This window comes from Vidua macroura, chromosome 1 (assembly GCF_024509145.1).
Source record: "Vidua macroura isolate BioBank_ID:100142 chromosome 1, ASM2450914v1, whole genome shotgun sequence".
Taxonomy (NCBI): domain Eukaryota; kingdom Metazoa; phylum Chordata; class Aves; order Passeriformes; family Viduidae; genus Vidua; species Vidua macroura.
In genome coordinates, this window is record NC_071571.1 from 87472364 (window position 1) to 87491784 (window position 19421).

The window sequence follows — 19421 nt, forward strand, 5'->3', positions numbered from 1 at the left end:
AATACAATGAAGAATAGTAAATTTACTTGTCTGTGCAGCTATAGAGTGTTATTAAAACCATTGCAATTTGTCTGCTGCTGTGCTATAAAACTGTAGCTTTTTCCATGGTTGTCAAGTATTGTGTAGAAAGCAGAACAGGAGGAGCCCAGAAGGACACAGCATGGCCTTTTGTAGAATTAACACTTTAATCTAATGAATTTTCTTTATTAATTGCTTATTGAGTTATTAAGCAATCACTAAGAAAGTTAGAAAGGTGATTTTCTACTTCAGTTTTAAGTGATAAAATAATGTGTTTTCAGAATCAGGGGATTGTACGAGGCTAAATTTATTGAATTGAAATATCTGGCCCTTCAGAAGAATATTAGGAAGTCGGGATAGTTGCTTTTTGAAAGAAAGAAAACATTGAAATAGAAATTGTATGTTAATTGATGTATTCTCCTATTTTACAAAGATGACCTTTGTCAAGGAAACGATTGTGGTCTGTCTTGCTAATAACATTAATGAATCTTAGTTAGATATTTACATAAAAGTCCCATTTTTGATACCAGCAGGTCTTTAGTATAGGTCTGAGAAGAAAGATGTCATGTCTTAATAAAACAGACTCTTTTAAAATTTCCTTTCAAAGTTTCCTTGAAACATTAAGAGCAGACTGTGTTGGTTTGTTTTAATGTGTGGTTTTGGCATTAAATGATTACTATTTTGTTTGTTAATGCTTTTTCCCCTCTATACCCCCAATAACATTCTTGGTATTTTCCTTCTGGTCAAGGGATTGCTTAGCTCAGACAAAAGCTTTGCTTCAAAACAAGTAACTGTTTAAGACAGTCAATTGAGGTGCTATTTTCAAAATGTCATTTAAATCAAGACTTGAAAATGTATAATTGAGTGAAACTATTTGTAATGTGGAACATAAACAATGACAAAATAAAGCATTTATATTCCATAAGACAAGCATTCAGTGAGCTGTTGACATATGCTTATTTTCTTTAATTTATTAGAGAAATTGAATATAGAAAAAGTTTTGTGTCTTGGTAACTCCAAAGACTAGAAGTTAATCTTATAGCAATAACGATTCTGATCTCAACACAGATCAACACAATGCTATGTCAGCACAATATGTGAAATTTACCTACTCTTCTACCACTAAATTTCAGCTATTACATTAACAGTTAAATACTTCTTGGATTTTTTTTTAAATAAATTGTAGCCAGCTGCACTCACTGAAACATATTTCTTTTTAAAAAGTAATATCAATAAAAATATAAGACTCAGTTAAGAGTATATTACAAACTTTGTTACATGTCTAGGTTTTGTTTTTAATAAATCTTATTTGTTGGAAATAGCATTTTCCTCTGTGTACTTTTGAACCTACTTTGTTTTTAATGCAAATGCCCTGCCTGGTACCCCCCTTCCCTGTCCTGATATCATGACAAGCTTGCCTACAGGCATGCTTTTTAATGCTATTTGGCCAGTAGTTCATGAGTCTGTGAAATCACGGGTGGATTTCAAGTTACCCTTTTTTTTTTTGAACTTATTATTGTAATATGCTTTCCAGGAAACTGGTGTGTGTAGAATCATGGATGCAGTAATTTTCAGAGTTGATCTTCATTTTGCAAAACTGTTATTCATATTGCATGATAGCCAAAAGTATTAATCAGGAAATGGTGTAATTTCTAATATTTTACATATGACTGGTCTTATTATAATTGGCTGCTGTGTGGTAAACCTAGTATGCCTAAACCCCATGAAATGCCTCTGTAGTGATCATCATGGTGTGGCCTACGGGGAAGTGAGGGAAATGCAGCATCATAAGTGAGTTTTCATCTTTGCAGTTTCTGGGGCTTGAATCATACTGATTTTGGTAGGCTGGAAAATGGCCAATGCAGCCAGTGGGAGATAAAAATTAATGCTTGTGTGTGTGAGAACATTCTGTCCTGGGAGATATTACAGTTGCAATGATAGTGTAGAACAGAGGCTGTAGAAGAGAGCTTGCTCTACATTTTGCTTTAAGTTTCCAGGGGTCTTTGTAAGGAGGAGAGGTAGAGGAGGAAATAGCACTACTGTTGAAGCTTGGAGAGCTGTGAAAAAAAAGAATTTGTTTGTATTGAGAAACACTGTGCATTGGATTTTTATAAAAGAAGGAAAAACTGTATTAAATTGTAATGGGCCTGAATCTTCACAGGCCTTAAAATGGTGCTGATTTCTCAGGTCCTTGTGTTTATTCACTTCCTGATGACTGGGCACTACCTGCTGTTTGTTCTTTCAGCAAAGCACCACAGACTTGTAGATTACAGCAGAGCACTGGTGAAGTCATTGTACCCTACAGACAGCTAAAACACTAGAGAGTGCCTTGATAGTAATATCCATTATTTGCTAAATTAGCAGTTTCTTTTAGTTGATCAGTTTTTCAGGACAGGAAGAATAATATGTTTGATTATATAGACTTCCTTTTTCTTTGCTAATTCTGGGCTATCCTTTTATAATTCTGCAATAAACAATCTTTACTCAATTCTTCCATTTTCTGATTTTATCTTGGAGGATTTGTGGATGTCAGGTGTATCAACAAGTCCATCAAGGAAGGGAGATCAAGAGAAGCAGTTTCTGTACAGAATCAGATGTTGCGAAGGGCAAGAGGTGTGGTCAAAAATTCTTCACTAACTTGGCAAATTCAGTATTCCAGAGGAGTCCTGGCACTCCTGTGGAGAGGGGCAGCCATTAAAAATCTTCAGAATATGAACGCAGGCAAAGACTGTGTCCTACCAGAATAACAGGAGGAGTTTAGGTGGGCAGAGTCAGTCCTAAACCTGGAACTGCTCTAGGGAATTTCACAGTCCAAACTACAGCCTGCTTTTGTGGGGGCAGTAGCATTTGCTGCTTGGCACTTCAAGTTATTAAGAGAAGGGTGACACTTTGCCCACTAATGATGTCCAAGAGGCTCCTTTCAAGAGTAATTTTGATTAAAGTTTTTTGGTTTTGCTTTTTTTTTTTTTTTTATAAAAACCCTCTGTTTAACTTTTTTTTTTAATCTATAGAGAAACAGATTACTGAAAATGGAACTAAGTCTTCTATTAGCAGGTACACAGGTCAACATTAACCACTGTTTTTCAGGTCCTTACTTTTCTTTATTTTCCCTTATATTTTCCTAGGAGTAATATTTTTCTGAAAATACCTGTCCCCTGTAGATCTTTCAGAGAAGTAATATAAAACGTTTTGCTTTGTTTTTTCATGAAAATAATGAAAAAAAATATTTTTGTTCTGCAAAATAACTGTGGGTAGGGAAACAATACGGTGGGGAAGAACTTCTGTTGTTACTAGAAATATGTTTAAAGTTACAGCCAGTATAAGATTCTACTGGGTGTCTGTGTAAAGGGTAACTGAGAAAGGTTGTGCTGGCTTGTGCTCTAACTTGTAGTAGAAGTGAGTCTATGGTTCACATGACACAAACTAAGCTGCATCCGATTGTGTTCTAAAAACAGTGTGCCCTCATGAGTGTTTTCCTACAATAAATTCACTGAATCACAGAATGGCTGAGTAGGAAGGGACGTGTGGAGGTCATCTGGGCCACCTAGAGCCACTTGTCCAGGAACTGCCTTTTCAGTTTCAGAAAAATGAGGGAGAATATGCTGCTGTACAACCATAAAAGACATTTGGCTTTTCTTACCCTCCCACCTTCCATCAGGTGAGCAGGTTTGGGTGCAGAGACAAGGTGTTGTCGGTGCCCTCATGCCAGTTTGCAGTTGTAGCACTAGAAATCAAGAACTGTGCTCTTGTCCTGGTTGAAGAAATGCAACTAAAGGTAATTTGACTTAAAACCAAACGAGGCTTTTAGCAGCTAATTAAAATAGTCATTTTATTTAAACCTGATATGGAGCTGAGAGTCAGAGTGGAAAAGGACCTCAGTTTTGCCTCTTTGCATGAAAAACATACCTACTTTTGTGCTTTAAAAACCCATTAGGCTACATAAGCAGGTAGATCTGTGAAAGTGTCAACAATGTCTTATTTAACCTTGGATTTTCTTTTAATGCTTAATTATACCTAGCATTAAAGTATTCCTGTGAAAACGAAAATGTGCAGTCATTACTTCATATTTCTCTAATAGTTTTCATTGTGGTGGGCTGTCCTTGGCAAGCATCCAGATCCCTGTCCTCAGCAAAAGGGAGGGGAAATAGGGTAAAATAACTTGTTTGAGATAAATATGGAGAGATCACTTAACCATTGCTATCATAGTCAAAACAGTCTTGATGAGGAAAATTAATTTATTGCAATTTAAAATAGAAGTGGATTATGAGAAACAAAGACAAAATTTCTAGTGTCTTCCCGTTCCTCCCACCCTTTTTTTTTTGCAGGCTCAACTTCACTTGTTTATTTCCAGTTCCTCTTCTTCCTCGCTATACCTTTACATACTTTTCTTCTCTTTTTAGGAGGGGCAAGAAGCACAGCATAATTCTGAGGACCCAGCTCTCTGTGAGAGTCCATGCCTGCATTGGTAAGTTAAGTTCCACATGTCTGAAAGAGAACAAATAAACAAAATCGATTTCCAAGAAGCAAATCTGGGGAGTATGAATCAGACTTGGCTGTGTTCCAAATTGACAGTAATGGCCAATAAATTGATTTTATTTTTTTGTTTGTTGCATGCTGAAATTAGGTTGTATTAACTACACTACCCTTAAAGCATGTTAAATATCACAGGGAACTATAGCATTTGACAGTGATGTCAGATGGTTGGGTGGTTCTTTGAAGAACCTCAATTATCTATCTTGTCACAGCCTTTGTGTGCACCTGAAAAAGACTGTGTTCTGGATTGGGAATGGGATCTGAAGAATTGTTGGCTGACAGCTAACTGCTATATTTTAATAGCATATTAAATTTATTACTTCACATCTTGCAGATCTTGGCCATGTATTTGTCATTATCACAGTGTCAGTGTCTTAAAAACCCTGGTTAAAACAATGTTGTCACAAGGAAAAGTCTAATGAAAGTCAAAACATGCGTGTCAAAAGAGCTTTAAGGTTCCAAGAAAGGAGGCTGATGGTCTCGGATGGCGTTAATATGTTCTCCAGCATTCTACAGAGCAGAATGTTTGAGTGTCAGTGGCAAAGCTAATGCTTATGTCCCCGTGACAGTATGACAGATTCTATGGGAGGCTGGTTTAAAACAAAAAAATTAAAAATCCTGTGTGTCTATGCCACATTTGTTTTAAGCTTCTCCATAGTAGATTCAACAGTGTAATATGTTTAATTTGTTGGTCTTCCTTCAAAATATCATAGCTGAAGCCTTGAAATAGAGATATCTTCCTTAAAAGGAAGAGGAGGAAGTCAAAGTTTTGTGCCATTTCTGCAGTGTCTTTTGGAGGATTCAGGCTTTAAATACGGCTAAACATTTTCCCCTGCCCCCAGGATATGTTATGAGATGGCATTTCTAAGAATTTGAACTGAGTATAAGCAACCTACAGAATTCCACAAATACCTCTCATTGAGAACAATCTCTAGGCTGCCTTGTGCAGGAACAGTTTCTCCTCTACTACCATTGACTTGAGGAAGAACAGTAGAGCAAGCATACGTGTTAAGTGTTAGAAAAGGAACAGAGATGATGCAAAGTCTAAACTGATTTTATAAATGTGATTGAAATTAAGAACAGCTTGGAGAAGATTGTTCTTGTTAGGTCTGGAAGTATATTTGGCAAAACAGACCAGTATAGCAAGACAAGATTTGATAAGTTTCCCGGATTGAGGTTTTATAAAAAGAATTTTCATGTAATTTTTTTTTTCTCCAGAGTGCAGCCATCGAGGAATTGGAGCACATAAGGTTCTGAGCTTCAACGTGTGGTTGCATTGTTGTTATCTGTTTTCATTCAAGCTTACTGTGGGCAATTAGCCATATTACTGTGCATGTATCTTAATTGTTCCTGTATGAGAGTGTAGTCCCTTGTCAGGTGCTGTTGCTCCCTGGTGGCAGTGATGTACGGAGAAAGCCAGACTGCAAAACTTGAGTCCAGATTTCAAACTCTTAGAGAAGAGGTGTGTTTGGATATGGGCTTTTGGCTTGATTCATTACAGTCAGAAAAGCCAAATGCAAGTTCTGGTTCTAATTTCCATCCCCCCTGCTGAAGTTTAGATTTTTGGGGTAAGTTTTTGTTTCAGCCCCTAGCTTGATGTAATGTAGCTTCTTTTCTCTTTTTTTTTTTTTTTTTTCATTTTTGCATATCAAGTTTGTCTTATTTTTTGGTATGGGATAGTTTGAGAGAGTCAGGGAACATTCTGTGTTTCTTATTACTGGCACTGTTTGCAGAGTTGTGCCTGGTACAGAATAAGAGGGTTATTTCACTGGCAAAGTGGGTACTAATTCTGTGTGTGTGCACATCAGCTGCCTGTTAACATCTCTTTGGAAATGCAAGCATTAGGTTTAGATGTTAAAAGATATATTACATATTTGGAGTAGAGGCCAGGAGCTAGAGGATTCTGAGATGGTGTTACAGGGAGTAAAACCATCATGCTTTGTGAGTTTTCTTTCAGTCTTCACAGTCTCCATGGAAAGCATTGTGATTAGTAATGCAAACTGCCCAACAGGTAGCTAGGGCTGCTTTCTCAGAAGGCGTGGTTTGTTATGTAGTGACCTTTCTGCAGAGCCTCCTGTCATCTTTGTATTCAGAGTTTTACTTTGTTCTTAAGAGCTGATAGGTGTAAAGAAATAGCTCTCCTGCCATAAACTCTCCCATTTTGAAGTTGGATCAATATGTTTTTCCTTCTACCTAACTCATTGTACTTCTAAATTGTGGGAAACAACAGAAGTGTTTATGTTCAGATGTCCAGATAAAGTTTTCCATCGTAAGTGACTTCAAATCTCTGGAGAATTCATTGGGCTTCAGTGTCAGAGGATGTATTGACTACAGCTACTCCTACTGATATTTTTGAGACCTGGGAAGATTTTGCAAGTCCCATGTCAAGTGCAGTAAGGTTTTTGGTTTCAAGCAGAGCAGGGAAGGAATAACACTTAATAACTTGAGTGCAGAAATTGTGGTATTTTCTACCCTGTTAAATCAGAGTTCCTTTTAAGTACCTTAATTTAATGCATTAATACTTTCTCTTTTTTTTTTTTAACTTTCAATTTGAGTTCTTTTCTTATGTACATACTAAGGACTTTCAGCATAAAGGAATAAATTTTCTTTTAAATATTACTCTATTCTCCCATTTTGGCTTTATCCTGATTAAATTATCAGGATTAATTAATAGCTAATACTTTTAAGTGGTTTTAATACAAACTTCAATATTTATAATGTTTCTTTATATCAAAAGAACATTGCTGAAACCATTTCTGTTCAGAGAACATAACTAATTGAAAATTATAGATGTAATTTTTGTACTTGTTGATGTCCAAAGATCTTAGTGGAGGAATCATAGAATAGAGAGGGTTGGAAAGAACCTTAAATGTCATCTAGTTCTGACTCCCTGCTGTGGGCAGTGATGCCACCCACTAGAACAGCTTGCTAAGGCCCCATCCAAGCTGGCCTCCAACACTTCCAGCGATGGGGCATCTACAGCTTCTCTGGGCATCCCATTCCAGTGTCTCACCACTCTCACAGTAAAGAATTTCTTCCTAACTTCTAATTTAAATCTGCCTTCTCTCAGTTAAAAACCATTGCCTTTTGTCCTATCACTAGCCATCCATATAAAAAGTCGCTCTTCTTTTTTAAAAGACCCCTTTGATTACTGCAAGGCTGCTATAAGGTCTCCTTGAAGCCTTGTCTTCTCCAGGCTGAAGAGTCCTAGTTCCCTCAGCCTTCACAGGAGAGGTGACCAGAGGGCTGGAGCATCTTCGTGCCCTTCAGACCTGTTCTACCAGGTCCATGTCCTTCCTGTGCTGGGGACCCCAGAGCTGAATGCAGTGCTCCAGTTGGGGTCTCAAAAGGGCAGAATAGATGGGCAGAATCCCCTCACTCAGCCTTCTGGCCACATTTTTGATGCAGCCCAGAACATGATTGGCCTTTCTGGACTCTGAGTGCTCCTTAAATCAGATAGTGTCAACTGTAGGGTTTTCTTCCCACAAGCTTTCAAATTTGACCTTTTATTCAAATCCCATTTATAATGAGTTACTGCCCTTGTGGGAAAAGTATTTTTAGTATTTTTGGCAGCCATACGACTTTGTATTTAGTTGTGTCTTAACATTATTTTAGTTTGTATATATTTAACAATTACAGGGCTCAGCTGAAGCCTTGATAAAGTCTAATGTAAATGAAAATGTAACTATAGAGAGTGAACACCAACAATGTCAAAAGTTTTAGCCCCTGAAACTAAATGGAAAATTGTAGTCAGAGCAACATTATGACAGTGAAGTTTTAAAGATCTTTACCAGCTCCACTTTTCCTGCAGAAGATCTCAGTTTAACCATTAGGTCTTTGGTTGGCCAGCTCTGTTTGTGGCTCCTGCTTAATTTTTTTTAATGTTTTTTGCATTGCTTCATAGTTTTTTTCTCAAAATCTGGTGTGATCTCTGAGAGAAAAGGCACCATTTGCTCTTATATATCTGGACGCTGTATTTAGCCCAAGAGAGCCCCCATGTCCTCTTCTAAACTGCTTATTCCTGTGATGTTAAATCACGAGTGTTGCAATCAATGCTGACATTGATGTCTGGACAGGGATCCATGACTTAAAATGATTCTGCCAAAAGAAGTTTGGTATAAGCTTCACTTGTTAATACAATGTAATACAAGAAGAATGCAAATAACAAAAGTTGATGTGATTCTGAGTGAATGTATTGACCTGGGATTACTTAGAGTACTGTGGCTTGGAAGGTCAGCAAATGTTGCAAGGAGCATTTTAAATTTTACTACCTTTTTGTGTCAGTTTATTATTAAAAAATCCCCCAAAACCCCAAGCCAAATAAACAAACAAAGCCAACTAGTTGGTTATTTAAATGCTTCTGCTCTGTAAAATTACATTTTTCATATGGTTATATCACTCTTCTATATTTGTGCAAAGTTTTCTTTTATCTGCCAATAGATTTAAAATAATTTGCATAGATATTTGTGTATATTGCATTTCATAGCTTGATCCAGTTAGGGCCCTAAACAGCGTGCAAGCATATTCTTGCAAGAGTCTTGCAAAATGTATAATATAGCTTTGGTATAAGTTGTTATAACCATTTTATAATCCTGTTCTATTGGCTCTTGCATGTGCGTAGATGCAGAGTTACCTCCACAGTGGATTATTCCCAACTCTGGGACACCAGTGCAGCTGTGCTGCACAGCGGCTCTTTCTAGCTCCTGCTATCAGGGCATCTGTATTAACCAGCAGTGTTAGCACCAATAACCCAGCCTTTCCGCAGAGCTCTTGGGATTATCTTTTTGCTATCCCCTTGCTCTTAATATCATTTATGAAATGCAGCCATAAATATTTTCCTGAGCCTTTATTGTTCTGGGATACCTGAGGGAAGCTGTAAGCTGGTTGTAACCAGGGGGCTAGTAGAAGCCAGCTGTTTTTATTTGTCCTCTAATAGCTGAACTATGCACCTAGTCCTTTTTTCTATGTACAGTTTTCCCTTCTGTTTTCCATTATGTGGACTTGTTGCATGTGTTAGAGCAGATATGATTAGATACTACAACTATTTCTACATCTATTGAACCTTCTGGTAGGACTTGGGCCTCAAGCACGTGGAGGGACAAGTTCTTCCCCAGTGGAACCACTGTGCTTTCACAAAGACAAAATCTTGTCTTGAGTCTGTAACTTTACCTGGCCCTTTGTGCAGAGAAGTTGAGATACATGGACTGAAAGGGGGAAAAAACGTGGTTTTTCCACGTAAGAGCATTGAAGTGTTGAAAGTCAGTGCTGTTACCGTTAAGGGAATGTGAAACCATGTTGCATTTCATTCTCTGAGAGCAAAGTTAAGTTTGAGCCTACAACTCATGTTCTTGGTACTGTCTCACATGAGATGCTTCTCCCTGCAAATATCATTACCTCGTTTCATCTTTCTGGAATTTGTGCATTTGCTGAGTGCTGGAGTAGGTTTTTCATGGCCATGGACAACGTGAAGTTCCTCTACCTCACGCTTTAAAACCTTGGTGCTTTGTTTTTTCAAAAGAACTTAATGGATTTTAAAATAAACAGCTTTCTTTTGATAAGGGAGTTTCTGAATGCACTAAGAAAAAGAGTCTTACTAAAAAGCTTTCCTAAAGGAAGCTTAATTGTAGGACTATGAGCTGTTCATTTGGGCAAGTAGTGATACATTCCAAAGAAAGAGAGGAACTTTGGGTTGTTTGAAGGACATTTTACAGTTTTATGTTCAGTGCTAGGCATTCCTAATAGAAAACATTTTCAGTCTGAGAGAGGGAACATGTGGAGAGCATTAGCAGTTCAGTAAAACGTGCAACCAATTCGGATTTAATTTAAAGGGAACAAAAGAGGTGCCTTGAGAATTTGTCGGAAGCGCTGTGGTTTTGCCTTCTTTGCACTGATGGTAACAGGAGAGAGAGAGAGGTGAGTTGAAATTACTTTATCGAATATCTTCTTAGCATAATTGGGACCAAAAAGACTGTGATTAATGGATTTAATGGTGCTACACAGGGATCTTGCATGCATTATGGATTTGTAATCGTGATACGCTTCCTATGACTCTTTCTGTAACTTGGTAAAAGTCCTGACTTAAATGAAGATAATAAACAACATACTTATTAGATGTAAACTGACATCACACAAATTGAAAAAACCTGAAAAGGAATGCCAGAAGTCGGGGGGAGTTTTTTAAGGGCTAGGCTTTTTTTAATAGAATAATTTGAGTTCTAGTTAAGGCATTGCACACAGTACTTACTGGGGCCTGCATCCAGATGTGTTTGAGATATCTGGTTCAGCTCTCTTTGAGTGAAATGTGAAATAGCTGCAAAGACTGTGATAAAAATACCTTTTTCAGCTTTTAGGATTATTTAAATTTTCTTTCCTGAGAATGTGGAACACAGATGCTCTAAGTAAAATCCCCTGGTTCCCAGATCAGATTACTTCGTGAAAAATCTATCCATATAAATAACTTGTGGTTTTGCTTTAAAAATGTACACCTTTTTAAATTGAAATGTTAGATTTCTGTTGTACTTCTCGTGCATGTGTTTGGTCAGCCTATTTTGTGGGCATGAGTCATGGTACTTCGCCAAAACCTGTGATTTACCTTCTGTTATCTCACTGAGAAAGCTCTGGGCCAGTCCTGTAGGATCTCAGTAGTTGTCTGAGACAAGGGTACATTTCCAAGATTTTCCTTGCGTATTTGGTTTAAATTATGATACTTAAATAGACTTTGTAGCAAGAAGAACCAAGAGGCTTTAGAGCAGGTAATGGCTCCATTAGCAGTGGCATTTTCATATTGAAGTGACAGATTCTTGCATTAGGTGGCCTTGTTCCAGATTTGAAGGGACATCTGTGGGGCATGCTAGTGGGATGCTTTACTTGTCTTGGGAAGCATTGTTTTAAAATGTGAAAGTTTAGATGACTCAACTCACAGTGGGAAGTGCTGCAGAAATTGAGTGAAATGTATTTGAATTTGGATATCCTCTTTCTGACTCTTTTTTCCTGACAACTTTCCTTTTTTCTTTTTTTTTTTTTGGTTTTGTTTTTGCCATATGTAAAAATCTTCAAGGGAGATGGAATCTACTTTTGACTCTGATAGTGAGATTTAAAACAAGTCCTATTTCTAAACAAAATAAAAACAACAACAAAACTTCCTCAATCATCTTCAGTGGTACTGTAAAGGAAACCATCTCCTCATAAAGCCAGGAAGGGAAATTAGTATGATACTTTGCTTCCCACTGCCCAACAGAAGTCCAATTAGACTTGTTTTAGATTTTTTTCTAAAAGTACTTATAAAGCATCATGTTATTGATAATGGAAGTTTTGTAAGTGGATTTTTCCACTGCAATCTAAACATATCTTCTTGAAGATTAAAAAAAATTCTGTACAAAAATTTAAACAGTTTATAGCTGCTTATAATGGACTCCTTTGAAAAAAAAACAAAACAGGTAATAACAGTTATATCTATGTTAATGAGGTCAGTGCTATTGATAGCACATCAATAGCTATTGATAGTTTTCATATAGTTTCCCTTTTTGGCTATTTGCCCTTTCCACATACATTATAGATTTTGTATTGACAGACAAAGCAGTTCTTGCTCTTATGGTCTGTATTCAGACTGTTGAACTCATTTTGCTGTAGATTGAAGTACAGCATGTTCAAGACCTTAATTGGAGGGAAAAAAGTTCATATGAAATATCTTTAAATAAATTAGCATTACACTTGGAAAAGAATAGAATTATTTGTTTCCTGCCTCCATGTAAACCTGCTGTATACATAAAATATAAACCAAACAAGTGAATTGGATTCAGATTAGTTATTTTGAAACAGTCCTGCACACTTTCATGTTTTAAGCTTTACCCTGCAGTACAGTAAAACAAAATTAAGGACATAAACTATGGAAGCAAAATTTGAAGCTGTTACTTAAAAGCTGTGGGTTTGGAATAGAAAATTGGTATTTCCATGTGATGTTGTTTTCAGCCCAGCTTCTGATCTAGCTTTGTTTGTAAGGAAGGCAGAGGGTTGCTGATTTTGCTAAAGTGGAATTAAGCTAAATGTAGTTCCATTTTCTCTGAGGTGTTCTAAGATGCATGACCTGCATATGTAGTGCAGTAAAAGGGAAGAAGAGGTATTAGTTCATAAAACAGGTCATACATGCTAGTATGGAAAGTAAGCTTCACTTCCCTTCAAAATTAAGCATTACATATAAGCTTTTGATGCCTTATGATGGTTTATTTCTTATTAGCGTAAAAAAGAAAAGGTATGCATGTCATTGAAATGCAAGGTTAGGAGATGTATGTTTGAACATTGTCAGACTGATTATCTTTAAAAATGGCATAATGAAAATGTGCAAATTCATGGTCAATGATGCTTCAAGCAAATGCCATTTGCCAACATTTTGTGAACTTGCTGCAAGTTCAGGTATATGAGTATCATAGTTTGGACCAGGGCTATGTTTTTTCAGTCCTTATACTAACTGAAATGAAGGTGAAATTTTGTTACCATTTGAAGATCTCACTGTGGAAGATGATATAAAATATATGTGGGTTCATAATGTTGTGCAACTGATTTTTCATGTGGTTTAATAACTTTTCTTCCCACAATGATATGTAATGATAAATGCACTATCTCATAATTTAGCAGTCAAGAAATAGCTGATCTCTGTTGTTTTTCATTATGGCATTCAAGTAGTGTGTACTGTTCTTTCCTTGCCTTCAGCTATTCTAGTCCTCTTTCATTTATATTCTTTTCATCTTTTTCATGTGCAGCTGCTTTTATTTCTGTAGAAATTAAGATGATTTAATTTGTAAATTGTGTGCTTTCCAATTTATTTCTTTCATGAAATAAATACTTCAAAGATTGAGGAGCTTTATTTAAATAAGTGGCAGAGCACTCTGATGTAATATATGTTGTTTTCTCTAAGACTGTCAAGTGAGATACACCAAATCGACCCAGTTTCAAGGATAAAGTGTTTACTGTCATGAAAAATATTGTGACAGTACCTCTGGAAGCATTTAGATGAAACTCTTATCTTGGGCTCAGAACATGCCATGGTCAGATGTGGTCATGAATGGTAGGAGAAGCGCCACTCATTTTCATTATGATTTTTGTACTTGTATGAGTTTGATGAAATTGAAGAAATCATTGTATGTCTGTCTAGAAAAGAGGAAGAGAGAGATGGCAATATTTAATTTGGAATATTAAGTAATTCAGAAAATTAGCATTATTTCACAACTTTTCATGTCTTCAAGTGTTTTTTAAGTGTGAGCTGTCCTTTTTGTGGGTATGGGTGTTTAGTTTGGAGGGGAGAGTTTGTTTGGTTTTGGTGTGGGTTTTGATTGGCTGGTTGATTGGTTTTCTTGTGTTTTTTATGTGCAGCATCTGTATTTTAATAATGATAACAGCTTCTTTAAGGCTTTCTTTTCCTGCTTCTGTCTCAACAAGGCACATAAAAATTTAGGCTACGAAGAGGTAAAGTTACAACCTCTTTATTTAGAACCTCAGCAGTTACTGTGGCTGAGTAGCATGCTATTGTAAGATGTAGGATGTCATAAGCTATGTCAATTCATATTTAGCAGTTTGAGATAAGTCTGGTATGTATGATGTTATATATCAGGTTTCTTTTAACCTTTCAGACATTAAATATTTAGCTCTGGTCTTTCTATTAAAACATGAAGAGGAGTATGTTGGTAAACTCTTTGCTTAAAAAAGGCCCTGTTTCTGCAGGTTTGTTTCTCCCTGTGGCTATACACAAGGTTTACACATCAGCTTTAATGGCCAGAATGTCTAAAAACTGGCATATCCAGTTAACTCGTTTCTGTACTGGGGAGTGAAATATAAATGTTGGATGTCTTCCTTACTTTTTCCCATAGTCCTAAATTCAGATTCAATGGATACTTAAAAGCCTATTCAGAATCAAATGCCTGTGGAGACATTTGATTTTCCTAGACTTTGTGTGAAATAGAAAAAGCTGAGAGTGTGGAAAGGTTCTCGTCAGGTTGGGCATGATAGGAGGCCTGGGACTGATCTCACCTGTGCCCAGGGGATGGGGCTTTCCTCAGCCCTTTCAACAGTAGGGCTTATTCTGCCATGTGCAGGGGCTGCATGAGCTGTTTTGGGCAGGGAAGGGTGGTGATGATGCTGGCAGGATGGCAGTCACCTGTGACTGCCTTTCTGCTTCTCGCTGCTCAGAGCATGCATGAGTGGTTTCTTGTAACTGCATCAGAAATACATCAGGAGGCTTCCTTACCATTTCCTCCCCCCATGCTGTTACGCTGAAATGCTTGGTGTTGCACTTAGGAAAAACTTGCTGTAGAAAACGTGGGTATGTTTGCATGAAAGGTCTAGCACCATAAGTAACTAACCAGAAAACCTTTATCAAATCCCTCACAAGAAAGTTCTGCCATGTTATTCTCTTCAACAGCAGCATATTACAACTTATTATTTTTTATTAATATCTTAAAATTCACAGTACATTAAAAATACTTTGGAACCAGAAAGAGTGGGTGAGCAAATAAAATCTGCCCCTATATCCTTGCTGGAATAGCCAGGTACTACTGCAGTATTCTCAGGGGTGGTGTAACCTGGGAAAAGGGTACTACAAGGATATTCTGACCAGCTCCTTAAAGCCCTGGGTGGGAGCACATGCTGTGCTTTTGACACAAGGTGAGTACAAGTGGTGAATAACAAGCACCTATAGCTACCCTAGACAGCACACTCTGGGGCACTCTGGTAGCAGTGACTGAGTCTCCTGGATTTTCTCCCTGAGGTCAGTGGTCTGCACACTGCAGACACCATGGTCTTCCTGTTTTGTATTGTGTACTGCTGCTCTTGTGTGTGGTCTTCCCTTCTGTACAGTGCATGTTTCAGGCTGACATTCAGTCATTTGCAGGTCTTTACTAGGACTTTGGGAAGAGTTTTTCTAACCCAACACCTGTGAGATCGAATCTTTTTGTTTTAAAGCCACTAAAATGCATATAATTTGGTACCAACTAGCAGGACATACTGTGAGTTCGCAGTACCTGCTTGACCAGCTGCCTGTTACCTTGGGGTGCTGGGTGCTGTTTCCAGCTGGCCCCTGGGGATGCTTGTCAGGAAGGAAGGAGGTGGGAGCAATTCAAACACAGAAATTCCCTGTTTCTAAATTTCTCAGTAGGAAAAAATAAAACAAAAAACTAAACAGGAAAACCACAGGTGATATGCAGAAAAAGCACTTTTGTAATTGTATCTGTTTTGTGAAGACTGAGAACCTTTTGTCTTATCTTACAAAAAAACTCCAAAAACACACACAAAAAAAAGATCACCCAAGATCACTCAAGAGAACCCTCCAATGCAAAAAACCCTCCAAACACAACAAGGAAACAGTATGGATTTAGTTCTTCTCTCATTTCTTTGAGGCAGAAAAGTAGCAAGACCCTTGCAAGCCTTTTTTTCAGCTGCCAGGTTGCTTCAAGTCATCAGGCATAGTTACTTTTTCTCATATTGCTTGAATTGCTTTTTACTATGTAGGAAAAACCTGTTTCTAGGTGAAGGTTTAGTGCTGTACCACTGCCAGGGTTTCTCTTGTTGTCAGCCTCCCAGTGACACCAGGCGTGCTGCTTGGCCGCTGCATCAGCCACTGGGCCTCCTCTGTCATGGGGAGCAGAACCAGCCTAGAGGGCACATTGGAGCATCTCACTTATGGTCCTGCCCTGAATTGCTCTTGCTGCATTGACCATAAAGGGAACAGATTTGGGAGACGAATTGCCTGGTGGAGAGGTATGCATATGGTCCGTTGCCCATTTCTGGTTTCTGTCTTCAGAGTCCTGATAGTCAGTCTCAAATGATCACAGCATTTTATTGAAGTTTGGCTCCTTGTCAAGCTCTGAATATAGTTGCACTAATTTCCCTAGCTCCTGTCAGGATCTAATACATAATTTGTGTATGTAAATTTGGAATACCATGCTGCAATAACTCTTCCGAAGTTTCACTGGAAAGAAAGTAAGGGTAGGATTCAGGGATTCAGGCTGTGAGTTACCTCCATTGGCTCTAAGGCCCATCATATGGAATCAAATGGAGATAGAGTCTGCTCTGCATGTGTAGTGAAAGCTTTGCTAAGACTGCGACAGAAATTATCACCATTGGTGAACAAGACTTTCTGGGCAAACCCTTGCCCCAAAAGGTGGTTTGGTGTGACGGTCCATTGTACCCTTATGAAAAACCAGTCTTGCACTCAAATGAGATGATGCTTTTTGATAACTTGTACCAGCCAGTTTCCCAGGGATCAGATGTGCAGGTACATGCCTTCCCAGGAGAAGAGGAAAGTTAAAGAGTTTTACTCTGGTCTTTCTGACATGACTGCTCTCAGAGGAAGCAAAGAGCTTCCCGTGTTGCAGAGCCTGCCATGTTATGTGTCAAGCTGCTTAAAAAGGGGATTTCTTTTCATTTCCTGTCTCTCCTATTGCTGCCAAAGAGTAACTTTCTGGCATTGCCTTCTCCTCTTCTGAGCCTGATGCCCTGCAGCTGGCAGTTTCCAGAGGCATCTGCCGCCTGCCTGTGCCTCCTGCTGACAGATGGGTCGGTGTCAGGCGGTCAGGCAGCCCCGGCGCTGCGCACACGGCCCTGCCTTTGAGGGTCGACTCAGCTGTACTTTGGCATTCAGCACCCAGCTGGAAAGATATTTTCTGTGTTTCCAAAGAATAATAAGGAGGAGAGAGTAATTTTGTGGGCTGTAGCTGTACCTGTCTTCTCCCCACTGAAAAAACAAAGGATCTGTTTTCAGGGCAGCTGAATGTCCTGGGCACCCAAATGAGATACCTTATCAGAGGTGGCTGTGGCACATGTCAGCATTCACCTTTTTTACCCTGTCTTGTTGGTAGATAGTGAAATTGTGACTTACACCTGTCAATTCTGCCTTCTTGATATGACAGCCAGCATTACAGATCCAACTATGACCTCTTCAGATCTGCCTGTACTGTTGCTGTTTATGTGCTTGCATATGCATGACAACATTGCTTTTAATTTTGCTTTTTTTCTTACCTCATTGATAGTGCGTGAAATGTATTACAACCTCAGTACTTCTTATCAGGGTTAGCTTGTTTTCCAGGAAAAAAAACAGTAGCACAGTTTGGACAAAGAACCCAAATTCCTATCTACCTACCCTTTCTTTTCATGAATACTTTGGGGTTAAGTAACATCAGAATTGTGCAGGGAACCTCTTATGTGTCAACCTTGTGTCAACCTCTCATTTCAGAATAAAAGTAGCTGTTGTGGATGGAGCATTTGCTTGCAGATGTGTGTCATTTTGAGCACCATATCCGATTTGGAAGTTGAGTGTTTTAGTGATACAAGGAAGTTTCTTGGCTGGTGTAAATTGGTGTAAATGCCTTCAGCATTCACCCCTGCCTTTGTCTGTCCAAAGCAATGGCTTGAGCAGCTGGGTCCATCTCTTTCTGTTGGTCTAGTGCTTTTTCAGTAATCCCATGGTCCTCATGGGGCAGCGGGGAAGTGTGTGTACAACTGAGAACCTGGCATCTTCCCCTGAACCTGAGGCTCCGGAAGCACTGCCTCATGCCTGAAAAAGCAGGCAGCTTGCTTGTGGCTTTCAGGAGTTTTAATCAGCCTGAACAAAACACACACTGGGGACAAGGTGATGTTCATGTTCTGTGGATTTCTCACATGCCCAAGTGACTGGATTAGTTTTTCCCTTATGAGGTAATTAGGATTATGTTTCTCAGGCTCACTTCTTTGACAGTCTTGGTCAAATATAAGGAGATTAAATTTCTTGGAAAAATGGGTTTTCCTGAGAATGGGTATTTCTTTTCCATTTTGATTCGTAAGACTTTCATTAAAGATGTGTTAGCGAATAGCCCAGTTTTCTCCATCTTCTGTTTATTGTTCCATGTTCTCTTGATTTTTGTAGCTGTTTGGCACTTTAGCTGCTCTGAACTGCACGAGTAGGAAGGCCATATTGTGCTGCTTATGTTCACAGAAAATGAATGAACACCTCTGGACAGCTGCAAAACAAATGCTGGTTAGAGACACTTGGTTCTCTGCTTTCAGCTCTGGAAAATTCCAGCCTGGATTTTTTTTTTTAGGTGCCACCTTTCTTTAAGTGTACTTTCTCTCTGATCATCTCCTGAAACTTGAATACTGTTCCCTTTTGCAGCTGAATCACATGTGCAGTAGGAAAAATTTTAGTGTCTTTTGCCTGGGGACAGCTGTGCAGGTAGAAAAGAGATAGTCTACAGGCAGGATCTGTGGGAGCATTCCTTACTAGCAAGTGAGGCAAAAGCATAAAAACTTATTCTGTTTTCTAAAGGGAAACCACTTTGTAATCCCTAGGAACCAAGTAGAAAGAATAATACTGTATCTACCCCTTGCAACACGGGTTTGCATATTTGGAAAACTAAGCAGGTAATAATGTAGTGGTAAATAACTCCAGCATCCTCAGGAAGCAGTTATTTGTAGGAAGGTTGTGAATAGATGGTCTTGCTGTTGTGCTTTGATGAAATAAAACAGGCTTGCAAGCACATACAATGTACAGGTATAGTACAAGTAAGTGCAAAACTGACTTATGTTATACTGAATGATCGAAGGAAACTATAAAGGTCATTGTTTTATTTTGTACAGGATTATTTTACAGCTGTTAACTAGGTTATTCCCAATGGATAATTTCTGATTGATTTTCATCTTCCCTCTTAAAAAGTGTGGGCAAGCATGAAGTGATTGACAAATAGACTGTGTAAGAAAATGGCCTTTGCTGGATCAGATCAAAGGTTCATCTAAGCCAGTTCCCTAATCCTGCTTTCTTTGCAACAGCTAGTTTGAATTGTTGAAGTGAAGAATATGAAGATGAGTGACAATGTTTCACTAGAGTGTTCTCCTTCCTCTGGCAGTTTTCT

General features: G+C 38.4%; 1 protein-coding gene across 4 annotated transcripts in view; it reads left to right on the plus strand.

Moving 5' to 3' along the window:
* Nucleotides 1–19421, plus strand: part of FHOD3 (formin homology 2 domain containing 3) — a 372799-nt gene that overhangs the window by 49882 nt on the left and 303496 nt on the right. For all 4 annotated transcript variants that reach the window (XM_053980820.1, XM_053980827.1, XM_053980835.1 and 1 more), the window contains exon 3: nt 4419–4483. In XM_053980820.1, the coding sequence (XP_053836795.1) occupies nt 4419–4483 (65 nt within the window). The remainder of the gene's footprint in view (nt 1–4418; nt 4484–19421) is intronic.